We start from the raw sequence: 15,392 nt of genomic DNA, 5'->3' as shown, positions 1-15,392 counted from the left end.
TTAACAGTGCTGAAGTTCAGTTTAGATAATGATGGCTACTTGCTTACTCTTGGAACGTCTATATCAAAGTATAGAGACACCGGATTTATGGTTTATAATTTACGGATTAACACGCATATCCACCGAGTCTCTCTAAGAGCTCTGCTGTAACTGAGCCCTGCACCGAACACTGGTAACTATCCGTCTGCTGAATAATGGATAAACTCAACAACTTTTTCACTAGGAGCATTTCTATCACACATGCATGGCTCTTGTCTTCATGATGACAGCTGGGCCTCTCGCCTCCATGGTGCCACTCTGAATGAGGCTGCCAGGAACACAGGGAGAGGAACTCAAACGCACTCAGTCTAACCAACAGCTACATGTTAGAAGTTACCTGTCATTGTGTAAATTTGCCTTTTTAGTCATTTGAAAGTTTCACTTTACTGAATCTAGCATTTCATGTTCCGTGTCTGCGTGTTTCCTTTCCTTCATGAAAGGTGGGATAACTACATCCATTCTGTGTGCACGAGCATGTGTGCACGAGCATGTGTGCACGAGCATGTGTGTCAGCAGTGTAATTCATCACAGCAACACATGAAAGCTGAAAAGTCTTCTTTGGTTTTCAGGGCGACTCTTTTTTTTTCTTCTTCTTTGAAGGTGAAATGAGTCACGGGTCAGGCAGTTTAAAAGAAACAAGCCACAATCCACAGTTGTCTCAGTGTGTATAATTGTAACACGAGGAATTCGCCTTGTTCTTTCATTACCTCTGAGCTTGCGCTCACTAAATAACTGACAAATGGGGTCACTACCTTTTGAGGTGAGGTCATTCTGATCATTAAGGATAATCAAGAGGAATTCCAGCTGCATTACATTCAGGGTCCCATTGACCTGTGCGTTCCCCACCTTTTTAAAATCTCAGTAAGTGAACTGACATGGTGAGTGTCTCCATGAAATGCTGCAGTTTTGCTTAATTTTTCCAGGGAAGTGCTTGTTGGTGGGTTTTTGTGTTGTTGTTGTTTGGGGTTTTTTGTGGCTTTTCCACATCAGTGATTCATGTTCACACTTAACACACTTCAGTTTAGTCTCTTATGCCTCCCTGTCTGCCTCCTTTACTTTCTCTGTTTATATTTGCTCTGTTTGTATTGCCATTGGTCCATACTCTGCAAGTGCCTTGATCCCTTATATACATATTTACATTTGGGATGACTCTGAAGGCTTAAACGTGCCAAAGTGTGCACACACACATCAGTTTTTCCCCCTGGATGTGTGTGTGTGCGTCTTTAACTTTTATCTCCTCTCTCATTTGAATGTCACATGTTGTGCCATCTTATGTCATAATATTATGGACACAGTTATGCCCTGCAGCTCTTGCAGCAGTGGTCGAACATCTTTCACACTAAGTGGTGGGGCATGCTTGGCCAAGTCCTGGTGTTTATAAGCTCTGAGAGAAGAACTGTTGACAGGAAGACGTGGTTATGAAAATGGATCTTAAAAGCCTACAGCTCAATCTGGCATTTCCATCTGACACTGTTCACCTCTGCACCCCGTGAGTGTGAACACAATGATAAATAAGTCACTTTGAACCGTCGGGAAATTCTTTTATTTTAGGGAACATTCACCTCGTCAGAAACCACCTGAATTTTAAAGTGTGTCTTGGGATAGAGAGTGGTTTTCAGGGAGTGAAGTGAGTTTCTGTGTATAGTGAGATGGTAACATAGTGATATAGAAGAGATGACATCAGCTTTTTCTCACCTTCTCTTCTTTTCACAGATCAAAAAGACATCAGAGGCAACCCTGACCACCATCCAGGACATGGTGACCATTGAAGACTACGATGTGTCTGAGTGCTTCCACCACAGCCGGTCCACCGAATCAGTCAAGTCCACAGTGTCGGAGACGTACCTCAGCAAGCCCAGCATCGCCAAGAGGAGAGCCAACCAGCAAGAGACGGAGCAGTTCTACTTCATGGTGAGTGCAGAGATGATGTCTGCTGCAAGTTAGCGAAAGTAATGACTTTAAAATTTATTTTTAATGTAGAAAACAGAAATAAATATCAAATCCATGCTGTCTGTAATGCAGCTTTACAACAGATTCATTCCTGTGTGATCATAAACCACAGAATCTATATAATAAATCTTAGAACATGTAGTCAAAGCTTTTATCTATATATGAATATACTTGATATTTGGGTTGTAGGTGATGTTTAACTTATGCACATCATTCCTATGAAATCTTTGATCAGCTGGCAGAGGAGTAACTGCCCCAGAATATCTCCAGCTGCAATCTTGTTTCAATCCAGGGATGGACATGCTCTGATAAGGGCTTCTAAAAGGGGCGCTTAGCACGTCCTTTTGCCCTTGGCTGCGTCATCACAGACTGCCGTCTTAAGAGTGGGTGCTCCTGCCGGTGCTCAGGGCTGCTGGGTAATTACTCTAAATTCTCCACAGAAATTCCGTGAGTTTTTGGAAGGCAGCAATCTCATCTCCAAACTGCAGGCCAAGCACGACTTGCTGAAGAGGGCACTTGGTGAAGGTACATTCACGACCCTGTATTTACCCTTAGACTCTTCACTGTATTGTACTTGTGCTTAATTCATACCTTAAAATGGGAAATGTTCTACCAGCCAAAATGACTTATTAACCCCAATCAATACCCAAACATCTAGTGTAACAAATAATTGTGTACTTTACTGAATTCTATTATATTTGGCAGTCCATCTTGAGCAAATTCAGTCTATTCTGTGGCAAACTTCCTGTTGTTTGTTTGCTTTTGTCACCAGTCAAAGCTCTTAGATTGTAATCTGGTTTAAAACCAGGCAAGTCAGAGCCGAGGGGCAATAATGAACTTGTATTATCCATCTTAGTGATTGATTTGCTTGAAACCTAATGGCCTGCCATGTATAAGAACAGGCCCCCCTTGTTCTACACTGGTAGGATCTCCTAAAGGGCTCAGCTTGTATTTGTCAGTTCATTGTTCTAACAGGCAGTCCCGGTGGTCTCCTTCAAATTCGACGCTGAATGATTAATGAAGCCTTAAGTTAAGAGGAAGAAAAAACCCTCCTGTTTCTCCCACATGCTACTTAGTCATTTTGGTGTCTGCATGAAGTACAGTTTGAGTCACCCAAAAAATTTGAGCGTCTTCCTGTTATGCGAAACCATTTGGTAGTTATTTTTGCTTCATCTTCTTTTGCTTGTTTTAAACTTAGCTCTGTGTATTGTGTGCGTGTGCATGCGCCCATAACTTTTAAAAGTGCATCTGTGTCCTCTTAGATGTTTGAACTACATTTTGATGTAACCGTCTCGGCACAGGTTATAATATTATGTGGAAAAACAGTGTGTATGGGTTTCTTTTGGATTGCTCAAAAGGCCAGTGGTTGTGAGCAGATGGCAAATGCTTTGTTAGCCATATGCACAATTCCCTGCAGGGACTGCAGTGATGAGTCTTGGCATGTCCACCCAACTAACTTCTTGTCACACCTTGTCTCTTTTCTCATATCTCAGGCCACCGAGCTGAATACATGACCACAAGGTAAAGTAGACACATCAGCACCTGTGCATATTCACTTCCCTTTCAACAGCGACTGAAACTTCAGGACAGTTTTTCTTTTCACTACTTCTGTAGTTACATAACTTAGCTAGTTATACTAGTTTTATATATTATGATATTTCTGTCAGTAAGTTCTAGGACCTCTCTTCCTTTGATGCACATGGGTGGACCATATACAGGGAGACCAGCAGAAATCAGTGACAGCTGATGGCGTTGATGAAGTCGGACACACAACAAAATGAAAGGCTGAGATAGAGACAGGTTGCAAAGGGTTCTGCAGTAGTAGACATAGGCCGGTTAAAGCAATTTAAAGAGAGTCGCTATCGACTGACGTTGGCTGGCTGTTATCAGCAGATAATATGCTTAATTTGATGAAAGGAACCCTATTTGGTGGCTAGTAACTCAACAAGGAATAGAAGTTTAATTTGAACTTGCCTCTTCGAGGAGGAAAATTTACTCTTAAGTCCTCCAGATCTCAAGAACAGAATTATAACATACACACTAACTAAAAGGGACTGTCACCTGCAGGCTCTGTCACGAGGTGGATGCTGACACATACAAAGCTCCCAGTGGGTCTGGCATTTCTCTGGCCTGTTGTATCTGGTGGAGGATTAAAAAAAAGGCTATAAAGAAAATGTTATTTCATGGGTTTCAGCTGTGTTTGAAAAAATACCCTTATTCATCCATCCAGCCATCACCTGGAGTTGAAAGGTTTTGAAGATTAGTCATCCTCCTCTTCAGTTCAGGTTTTGAAAGGACATAAATGTGCAAAGAGGGAAACCACAAAATGCATTGTTTGCCTTTTCTGATTCATTCTTTGTGTTCTAGACATCCCAATGGGCCGTACAGAACCCTCACTGGCACCCGGCGGGCTAGACCCCGCTCTGTTTTTAATGTTAGGTTATTTAATGGCAATTTGGAGTCATTTATTAAGGTACTGATTGCCAGTCTCCCGCTTGACTGTTCACCTTCTCCTATCCGTTTTCTATTTCCCTCTGGCTTTCTGGTCATTTTGGTGGGTTCCCCCGTAAGCGTCTTAGCTTTGATCATCATTTATCAACAACAAAACATGAACATTTGTGCTAAGATGGATTCTGGAAACCTTCCTCATGAGTCAGCGAGCTCTGGCGGTCTGTTTCTCAGATGTGTGGGGTGGTGGCATTGATAGATTTGGAGGGCAGCAGGAGGAAGGGAACAGCAGTTGGAAGGATAAATGTTTGTCTCCATCAGCTCCCCTGACTCACTGCTGACCTGGCATCACTGAGCTGCTCTGGCGGGAGATATTCTCTCCTCCGCTTCCAGAGTAAGAGCAGAGGCCAGTGAAAACAGCAGGATAGATGGCAGTCGGGGAGCGGATGCCAAACTGATAAGGTGTGCTGCCCCCCTCCTCCGGTCTCTTCACTGCCTCTCGCCGGTGGCCGTGTCGAGTCCTGCCTGATCCTGTCCAGTTCCTGCTGTTTTGTTATGGGTTTGATGCCAGCACAGAGTGGAATGTGACGCTCTCTTAGTAAAAGCTTTGGTGGGAAGCTGCTGAGGTGCTAATCTGGATCTTGCTTTTTTCCCCTTTTTCCATCTCTGATCATCTCCGACTCTTGCAACATTTCTCTTTAGCCGTGGACGACGGAACTCACACACTCGACATCAGGTAGAAACTCTGAGGCATGTTGGGGGGCTCGTGCTGCGAACCTTTTCTCATTTCCTGTATCTATTCTGTACTAACAAGTTATTTACCTGCCACTTAGACAGACTGAGTTGAAGGTTACAGCTGTAGTTTCAGTTGTCTGTGCAAATTTCTATTCCTTATAGATCAAAATCAGTCTCTCATATCCAAAGAGATCGCATTACATAATCTAGCAGCACCCCGGCTTCTGCCTCAACCCTCACTGCTGCACTCCAGCCATAGCTAGTCGATTTTAGTATGGCTGTTGCGTTTGGGCTCATTGTATACCCCTGAGGGCTGTAAACAGATCCACTGTATCATTAAAAGCATGTACCGAGTCCCCGTCCAGCAGTGATTTACAAGAGGAGCCAGCACACAGGCAGAAGGAGAGTTGAGTGCACATCCAAGTGCTCTTATCTGGCCATTTTAGGCCCGAACTTCATATGGAGTCTGTGCCCTTTTGGATAAGCTCTTGTTAATTTAAGCACAGCTCTGGATTGTTTGCATAAAAAAAGCCATAAGGCATGTTTAAGCACATTTCAATAGGCCTCCGGTGTTGCTATTCCAGTTGGTTAGTGATTTTTGTATACTTAGTGATAATCCACGACATCCATGAAACTGAGCAAAGGAATAGCTGTGAGGTCAAGTCAGTCTGTCTTAATAAGATCACACTTTGTATTTAAACTTACCAGCTTCACTTTCACTGGGTGTGCATGATTATATTCTTTTAACGGCTCCTATTGGGCCGCAATCAATACATTGAACCAGTCAGCAGTCTGCATGCACCAGATATGCATTAAGAAAACACACGTGTTTTAATTGATCAGATTTTGGAAAAATTACCTCCTCAAAATGTGATATAATCCTGATTATTACATATTTTTTGCACAATTTTGATTTTATGTGTTAATGAAGAAAAACAAGGACATTATACACCAGTGATTTTTTTTTTTTTTTTGGTAACAAATCACTGAAAGAAATGTAGTATCGGTTAGGCTCTTAAACATGTAACAAAATGACGAATTACTCATCTGACTTTTCTTCAAAGGACTCTGGACAAGCTATTCCTCGTGTGGTTGAGAGTTGTATTCGCTACATAAATTTGTATGGTGAGTAGCATACTGTCAGCCCTTACAGTGTTACAGTAGTTGCTGTATTTATACCTTCTTTGAGGTCTTCTTATAACCCAACCAACTTTATCTAGTGTGGGACAAAGTAACACTTTCACAGATGCAGATGTTGGAGTTTCAGTTTATTCCATGGAAATGTGCAAATTCCGCCCTGTTTATCTTTATGTGGTCTCTTCTACTGAAATTCCCATACATACATTCTCCCATACAGTGAGAAACCTCTCACTTGTATGACTGTTGAGTTTAAATATCACTGACTAAAGCAGATTTATAATTCTAAGCATTGAAAGGTGTGACTGTAGAGAACATCCTCTGCATCTTGTCTGGCAACCAACTGATGACACTCAGAGATAAATCTAAAAAAATATTGCAGGCTAGTTACAGTAACTTAATCTTGCTTAGTAAAGGGCATGTTTTTTGATTACTAGTAATGATATGAATAATGAGTAATTTTGATCTTCCTTAGGATGTGTCATTTTGGGCAATTTGTTTTCTCATCTGTATGACCACAGGTGGATTAAAGCTCATGAGTTGGTCTTCTGCTTTTCTTTGCTTCCTCATCCTCTTTCTTTGTTTTGTTTTTTCCCTGTACAGGCCTCCAGCACCAAGGAATATTTCGTGTACCTGGATCCCAGCTGGAAGTCAACGACATCAAGAACTCATTTGAGAGAGGTACCGGGGTTCTGTTTTCACTATAAAAGATGCTTGTCAACAGCTTGATCTCTACTATATTTGTTTCCAATTTTATTTTTAATTAGGTATATGTCTAAAATGATGCAATAAAATAAATCCAACTTGACCTGCTCGCTTCTCTTTGTTTTAGGAAATGACCCTCTGGCAGACGATGAGAATAATCATGACATCAATTCGGTGGCTGGCGTTCTCAAACTGTACTTCCGAGGTCTGGAGAACCCTCTTTTCCCCAAAGAGAGGTTCAATGAGCTGCTGTCCTGCATCAGTAAGAACATATTTTTGTGTATTATCAGTCAGTCGCTTTTTATGAGTGATTGATTGTTTGTTTTCTGTAACAAGTTTTATTTATTTACATACTTATTTTAAATACTTTGCGTTACAGTGAAGAGCATATTTGTCTAATTTAGATGGATTTAGATCCTGGTGATTTTATTGTCTTAAAGACCTAAAATAATTAGCTCTCATATCATCTTATATTATACACTGTAGCCTTGTGGGGGGGGGGGGGGGGGGGGTTATACATACAGTGGGGCAAAAAAGTATTTAGTCAGCCACCGATTGTGCAAGTTCCCCCACTTAAAATGATGACAGAGGTCAGTACTTTGCACCAGAGGTACACTTCAACTGTGAGAGACAGAATGTGAAAAAAAAATCCATGAATTCACATGGTAGGATTTGTAAAGAATTTATTCGTAAATCAGGGTGGAAAATAAGTATTTGGTCACCTCAAACATGGAAAATCTCTGGCTCTCACAGACCTGTAACGTCTTCTGTAAGACGCTTTTCTGTCCCCCACTCGTTACCTGTATGAATGGCACCTGTTTGAACTCATCATCTGTATAAAAGACACCTGTCCACAGCCTCAAACAGTCAGACTCCAAACTCCGCCATGGCCAAGACCAAAGAGCTTTCGAAGGACACCAGGAAAAGTATTGTAGACCTGCACCAGACTGGGAAGAGTGAATCTACAATAGGCAAGCAGCTTGGTGTGAAAAAATCAACTGTGGGAGCAATCATCAGAAAATGGAAGACATACAAGACCACTGATAATCTCCCTCGATCTGGGGCTCCACGCAAGATCTCATCCCGTGGGGTCAAAATGATCATGAGAACGGTGAGCAAAGATCCCAGAACCACACGGGGGGACCTGGTGAATGACCTGCAGAGAGCTGGGACCAAAGTAACAAAGGTCACCATCAGTAACACACTACAACGGCAGGGAATCAAATCCCGCAGTGCCAGACGTGTTCCGCTGCTGAAGCCAGTGCATGTCCAGGCCCGTCTGAAGTTTGCCAGAGAGCACATGGATGATACAGCAGAGGATTGGGAGAATGTCATGTGGTCAGATGAAACCAAAGTAGAACTTTTTGGTATAAACTCAACTCGTCGTGTTTGGAGGAAGAAGAATACTGAGTTGCATCCCAAGAACACCATACCTACTGTGAAGCATGGGGGTGGAAACATCATGCTATGGGGCTGTTTTTCTGCCAAGGGGACAGGACGACTGATCCGTGTTAAGGACAGAATGAATGGGGCCATGTATCGTGAGATTTTGAGCCAAAACCTCCTTCCATCAGTGAGAACTTTGAAGATGAAACGAGGCTGGGTCTTCCGACATGACAATGATCCAAAACACACCGCCCGGGCAACAAAGGAGTGGCTCCGTAAGAAGCATTTGAAAGTCCTGGAGTGGCCTAGCCAGTCTCCAGACCTCAACCCCATAGAAAATCTGTGGCGGGAGTTGAAAGTCCGTGTTGCTCGGCGACAGCCCCAAAACATCACTGCTCTCGAGAAGATCTGCATGGAGGAATGGGCCAAAATACCAGCTACTGTGTGTGCAAACCTGGTAAAGACCTATAGTAAACGTTTGACCTCTGTTATTGCCAACAAAGGTTATGTTACAAAGTATTGAGTTGTATTTTTGTTATTGACCAAATACTTATTTTCCACCCTGATTTACCAATAAATTCTTTACAAATCCTACCATGTGGATTCATGGATTTTTTCTTCACATTCTGTCTCTCACAGTTGAAGTGTACCTCTGGTGCAAATTACTGACCTCTGTCATCATTTTAGGTGGGTGAACTTGCACAATCGGTGGCTGACTAAATACTTTTTTGCCCCACTGTATCCGATAATGAAAGTTTGAACATTTTGGGATATTCCTTGTAGTCTTGCTTGAACTCTTTGTCATTCTGAAGTCTGAACTCGGACTTGCGTTTTGTGGGTCCTGCTCTGCTGTGTTGAGCTCTGAGCAGGAGCCGATCTGTTGTGAGCGGCACAAAGCTGACCATAGAGTTTTGGTGGAGTGTTGAATGTTCGCAGCCCTGGGCTGAATCTGCAGTGGAGTCCTCACAAGAATGGTCACATTGTGAATTTGTCTGAATCGTTCCACAGTTCAGTCAGCTCTTTGAATGACACTGCATTACATCACATCAGCTCTGTTAAAGAACAATTGAATATGCACAAAGTCACATGGACATAGTGTGCGTCCCGATGCCTCGTGCGACTCTGCAGGAGTGATTGTGTGCCCCGTGTATTTGTGTGTGTTCTTTGTGTACTCGCAAGTGTGTGAAGTGTGTCCTCTTGAGTTTCTTGGGTCTACCGTCGTTTACACATTTGTGCTGGATGAGTGATGGGGATTCCCTGTTTACATTTCCCAGCTCTGCATGCCAGTGATTGCAGTGTGGGCTGAGCGCCCAGCAGGCTCCATATATAAACCTTATTCCCATATGGAGCAGCTCAGACCAGCTACGAGATCGTTTAACCGCTCTCAGTTGACTGTTTCATTTTCACCGCAGCCGTGCACTGCGGCTTGTGATATCTTTCATTTTGGAATTTGCGGTAAGAATGCTTCGCGAGGATGTGCTGCACACACGTGATGTAGAAGTCTGCGTTCGAATAGATCTTTAAATAGCAGCTTCTGAAGTGCTTGAGAGCCTCACAGAATCCAAGTTAGGTATTCATGAAAAATGAAATGCATCACAAGTATCCCAGAAGCCCAAATCCCAGATGGCACACAGTGGCTGGAGGGTGACATGGCTATTTTTAGCAGCCCAGCCAGCACAGCCCCAGCTTAGCTGGGTAAAACAGCCTGTTTCAGGTGCCACACTGAGACAAACATAATAGTAACGAAGGACAGAAAGGTCGACATTCTCCGGCTGCATCTTACTAAAGCACAATATTTTTTCTCTGTGAAAATGATAATAAAGCTGCTCTTTTTTTCGTGATATTTCTGAAAAGGTAAACAAAATGTGCGCGTGACAGAGCACCTATTTTCACTTCTTCTTCCTTTATGAGAGAATCGGGTGATAAACCAAAGTTGTGATGAGGGTAATTACCAGAGTCAACATATCGCCTGTGTCCACGAGGACTTTATACAATTAAACGTCTGTGCCCGTTTAAATATTTAATGTTTCTACTAAGTATTTGGCCGAATTTATGTCTTTAGACTTGAGAGTATGTGGATAACGTCGAAAGATTACACAAGTGTAAGCCCCAGACGTCTACTCCATGGACTGAACCAGAGAAAAACTTGTTATATATGCTTTTATTTTTTTGGTTTATAAATTTTTTATTGCTAACAACATACTCTTTTTGACACCCCCCCCGCCCCCCTATTTTTTTTTTTAAAAAAGGAATAGAAAACCTGTATGAGAGAGCGCTGTACATCCGTAAGATCCTCCTGACCATTCCCAGATCGGTCCTCATTGTGATGCGCTACCTCTTTGCCTTCCTCGACCAGTGAGTTTAACAAAAATAACATCCTAAACATCATGATTGCCCTTGCTCAATGATTTGTCTGAAATACTTTATACTAAAATATTCCAACCTTTTACTCCTTTATATTTTGTTTCTTCACCCTCCGTCCCTCCCTTCAGTCTGTCCCAGTACAGTGATGAGAACATGATGGACCCATACAACCTGGCCATATGTTTTGGCCCAACACTCATGCCCACACCAGACAGCCAGGACCAGGTCTCGTGCCAGGCCCACGTCAACGAGATCATCAAGACGATCATCATCCACCACGAGACCATCTTTCCTGATGTCAAAGAACTGGATGGGCCCATCTATGAGAAGTGCATGGCGGGCGGGGACTACTGGTAAGAAATAAGAACGTATGCCGACAGTGCTATACCTAAATCGGGTGAAGTGCCGCATTTACTGGACCCAAACATCCAGAGATGTTCACACTGGGGAGTGGATGTGAGCTATGACACATACCAGTTCAACACGTGCAGCTGAAGAACATGACGAGGTAGCTCATGTTTCAGGACTGTATTTAGATGAGACAGGCTGAAACGATCGTTTTAATTTCTACGATCATGACAGAAGAAAAAAGAGGTCACCTGGCAGGAAGGGGCTGATTAGTTGAAATGCAGAGCAAACTGCAGTCAAGCAAGACAAAAACCAGCCTCACATCTGTATATAAGGTTATCACTTGTTTCTTCCCGACTTTATCTACCTCTGTTTCTCCTCGTCTGTGCTGCCCCCACATCACCGCAGCCTGACAGCGATTTATCTCTAGCCAGAGTAAATCACCTGTCTCAGCGTGCCTGTGTCTCCCCGAGTGAGACATAACCCCTGGGATTTTCTTTTCCATTCGTTGCCTCCTCCTCTCCCTAAAGAGGAGGTTGCTACTGACATGTTAGCTTGGACGCAGACGTTCATTTCCTGGCCGGGGTAATCTGCGGTCATGTGTGGCGTTCCTGTCAGCTCTCACTCTTCATTTCCAGATGATCATTTAGAAAGACTTCCTAACCACACAATGGGAAACTCTTGATAATGGCTGCTGGTTGAACATCCTCCATGTCTTATTAATTGTAAAAAACCTTCCTGCTTTTCATCTTGTCTTGAATGGCTTTTTATCATTAAAATTTTTTGTGTGTGTTGTTGAAATGTACCTTAGTCCTTGAACCCTGTTGTGGCTGTGACCCTGGTAATTTGGATGTTGTCCCCAACAGTGAGAGCCCCTATAGCGAGCATGGAGCCCTGGAGGAGGTAGACAATGAGGGAGGAACAGAGACGCACACCAGCGAGGATGGTGAGTGACTGCACAGCAGTAAATAGTCATACAAATGTTTAAACTTGCTCTTACATACCTTTGTGTCCTTCTAGAGTCCAATCAAATTGTGTTTTTAGGAGTTGCAATCACTAAATATAGAACTAAAACTAATTATTGTAACCATTGTTCATTTAGCATATGCACGGTTAAATTTAACCCCCCCCAGTCTTTGGTGTGTGGGGGGTTAAACTTGTGTCTCTGCAGCTCCGGGTGGCTATTCCTGCCTTTCAGCCCGATAAATGCATTAACCTTGAAGAGCCAGGGAACCGGGCTCAGAATGACAGACAGCCATTCATATTCTAATGGTTCTGCTTTCCTTGGGGCTTTGGACGGCACCCCCTCATTTTACAAATTCCTTGGTGGTCTGCACCTTTTGGGCCTCCTGGGAATGGAAACTTGTTTCTTAAAGGTCCCAACCTTGGATTACATTTTTAACTCCCTTTGTGAAAAATCAGCGCACAAGTAATTTATGGCAGATTTATGAAGCATGTTTCAAAAGTGTCACATTTTATCTGTGGTTCAAAAATAATAAAGTCTACATTTAACTACATTTCCATATGTCCCAGAGAAATATATATAGAAATGAAGAAACGAAGAAAAAACACCGGGCTGTTGTTGACACTGGAGGATATTAAGTACTTCAGCCAGACGCTGTTGTGTGATCAGACATGTGGTCCTTTGTTTCCATGAAATGGATACCAGTTCATCATGTCCAAATCAAATATTTAGTGAGTTAGTTGAGACCAAAAGATTAGACGTGGTATGACTTTGCTGTTTAACTTACAGTAAAAAGCAGAAAAGGACAATAAAACTTTCAGCTCATTAAAAAGTGAGAGATAACTTTGACAGAAAACTGACCAGATGTAGACAGAACGGTGCAAGAAATACTTGAACTACTGTTGAACCTAATTTTATTGTCTTACCTTAGTAACACACTTTCCTAAACCTTTTCTGTTGAAAGCAGTCACCCAAATCCTTCCACGTTATCACCAAGCTACATGTTGACATCAGCCTCCACAGAGAGACTTTGAAAACCACAGTTGATCTCTTCTCCTGACATTAGCTTTTAATCACGGTTTCCAAATAAAGACCCTCATCTTACTGTTAAGTATAACCAAAGGAAATATCTGATTAGACGAGGAAACTTATTCCTACTGTAAAACACAGATGGCAGCTATCAACTTTGAGTAATTACGAGAAGATTGTGTTTTCCAGAAAGCCCTTGCTGCCATGGTTTTGTTCCAAAAGCTTCTCTAAGCAGGCTGGGAGGATGTCCTCACTGACTGAGTTCCTCCCTGTAGAGTCTTGAACTGTGGTCAAGTTATTGTCATCAGTTATTTTTAAATCCCTGTGACCTCAGTTGGATTTCAGACACAAAAACAGGGCTTGTTTCCTGTTTAGTTACTCTCGCTTGTTTTCTCCAGACTTACATAGTTATCATTTTTCTCTCCTTTCTTATCAAGGCTTCAAACGTGTTAACTTGTGTTGGCCTTTAAAGGAAGTGAATGTCACCTCGTGTGCAAACACCGGTGGAGAAATATCCTTGACTCGTTGGAGCAGATGCGTTTCAAGCTGATTACATACAGAGTCTTAATGCAATATGCTGTCCTGATAACATTTGTGAAAAAAATGAAGTGTGTGGATAACTGACGATCAAGATCTTTTGTCATATTGTAGTTGTGACCATTCAGAAAATATAGCCACAGTTTATGTATTTTGTGTATTTTTCAGAGGCAAACAGTCTTCTGAAAGACATAATGTCAGTCTTCACCAGGATTCCCCAGATGGGTATTTCATGAAAAGCTCCCCAAGATGTACCAGAACTCCTATGCTTACCTTTATTTTGAAATATACGATAGCAGCTTCTTGGTTTGGTCCAAAAGAGGGTGCGGTTGTCCACCTGTTCACCACTTTGGCCCTCACTGAAGTATCTCTTTTGCTTTGAGGTTTTGCACAGAGGTTGAATCCTATATTAGTCATCCCATTTCTTTCATGTCAACAAAAGGTCCAGATTTTTACTTATCCTGTTAAATTTGATGCACACATTCTTATTCCTTTTAATAAGACACTGGGTAGTCACTTTTATTTTAGCAGCATTGTGAGTTTTTATGCTCCCGATACATTTTGTTCATGATTAAAAAGCAGGCAGTACTGTGCAAAAGTCATGAGACACTCTTCATTTCATTCACGTTTTCCTGGAAAAATGACAAATAAATGCAACAGTTTATCGAAACGTCTACAAACATGAATGGAAATATTGTATAAAATGAGTTATAACGAGCTTGAAGCTCAGTGTTTGGTATGAGGACTTTTATTCTTCAACAGAGCCTAAACTATTTTAGGCAAGCTTTCTTTTTTATTTAGTAGTCTTCAGGAATACTGCCTCTGATCCCACATTGCTTCATTATAGTTGAGACCTGGCCTCAGCTGAGGCCTTCAATGCCCGATGTTTCACTGTGTTTTTCTATCCAGGTATGCTTTTACTACATTGGCAGTGTGTTTGGTATCATTGCCATGCTGAGAAATGAAGTTTCTGCCAATTGAAAGCTTTCCACACAGTATTACACAGTGGAGCAAAATCGAATGGTTCTTTTCTGCGTTCATAATACCATGATTCCAGCCTCAAACCATGACAGAGCCATTTTTGTGATGGCTGGCTCACTGTTGTACCTCATTCCTGACCTCCTCTGGACATACTCGCTAGGGCTGTTCGATATAACGATATATATCGGATGACGATATAAAAACATCTATCGTTTCATTTTACGCTATCGTTTGTTTCGTGGTGTCGCAAAATAAACTCTTTACGGTAATATTTTTTCATGGTTTTGATGGTCACTGTAGTGGCTATATTCATTTCTTAAAGTTCTCTCTTTCGCTTATATTTAATATAACCACACTACAGACAGACAAGGGCTTGTTTTTATGCGTTGTCGTTAGCAACAACGACTGTAAAACCATCGCGTGTCTGCTTGTTTATTTTCCACATAAACCTTTCACAATAAAGCTCAAGATCCTGTTGAGACTTTTCAAAATAAACTGAATCACGTGAAAGAGCAGATTATTTACGGATGAGAATTAAAAAAGAGCCGTCAAGTGTTAGAAAATAAACCTTAGACTCAAACGTTAGAACAGGCTTTTCCCCGCAGCACGCCGTGTAATAAATACTCACAAAGAAAACGGCGGATGTTACAACTTATGTCTAAAAATGTATCGTTTCATACATCGGTTAAAACACTCGACTCCAGCTGGAAACACTTCACGCAAGTCGAGCTGCCCGAGATTCACAGAATTTACAGAAAATGTTACATTT

The 15,392-nt window shown here is 42.1% G+C and overlaps 1 protein-coding gene across 5 annotated transcripts in view; it reads left to right on the top strand.

Moving 5' to 3' along the window:
• The window catches only part of srgap1a (SLIT-ROBO Rho GTPase activating protein 1a), a 76,952-nt gene that overhangs the window by 49,135 nt on the left and 12,425 nt on the right, over window positions 1-15,392 (top strand). For 3 of the 5 annotated variants that reach the window (XM_004570766.4, XM_004570765.5, XM_076885587.1), the window contains exons 9-18: window positions 1,753-1,950; window positions 2,430-2,514; window positions 3,483-3,510; window positions 4,357-4,462; window positions 6,237-6,297; window positions 6,913-6,990; window positions 7,142-7,276; window positions 10,650-10,755; window positions 10,893-11,117; window positions 11,979-12,058. In XM_004570766.4, the coding sequence (XP_004570823.1) occupies window positions 1,753-1,950; window positions 2,430-2,514; window positions 3,483-3,510; window positions 4,357-4,462; window positions 6,237-6,297; window positions 6,913-6,990; window positions 7,142-7,276; window positions 10,650-10,755; window positions 10,893-11,117; window positions 11,979-12,058 (1,102 nt within the window). Of the gene's footprint in view, window positions 1-1,752; window positions 1,951-2,429; window positions 2,515-3,482; window positions 3,511-4,356; window positions 4,463-5,139; window positions 5,174-6,236; window positions 6,298-6,912; window positions 6,991-7,141; window positions 7,277-10,649; window positions 10,756-10,892; window positions 11,118-11,978; window positions 12,059-15,392 lie in introns of all 5 variants that reach the window. The other 2 variants (XM_004570768.5, XM_004570767.5) reach the window with 1 other exon arrangement.

Source organism: Maylandia zebra, linkage group LG7, assembly GCF_041146795.1.
Source record: "Maylandia zebra isolate NMK-2024a linkage group LG7, Mzebra_GT3a, whole genome shotgun sequence".
Taxonomy (NCBI): Eukaryota; Metazoa; Chordata; class Actinopteri; order Cichliformes; family Cichlidae; genus Maylandia; species Maylandia zebra.
The sequence above is the reverse complement of the archived record's forward strand: the minus strand, read 5'-3'. Positions and strand labels throughout refer to the sequence as shown.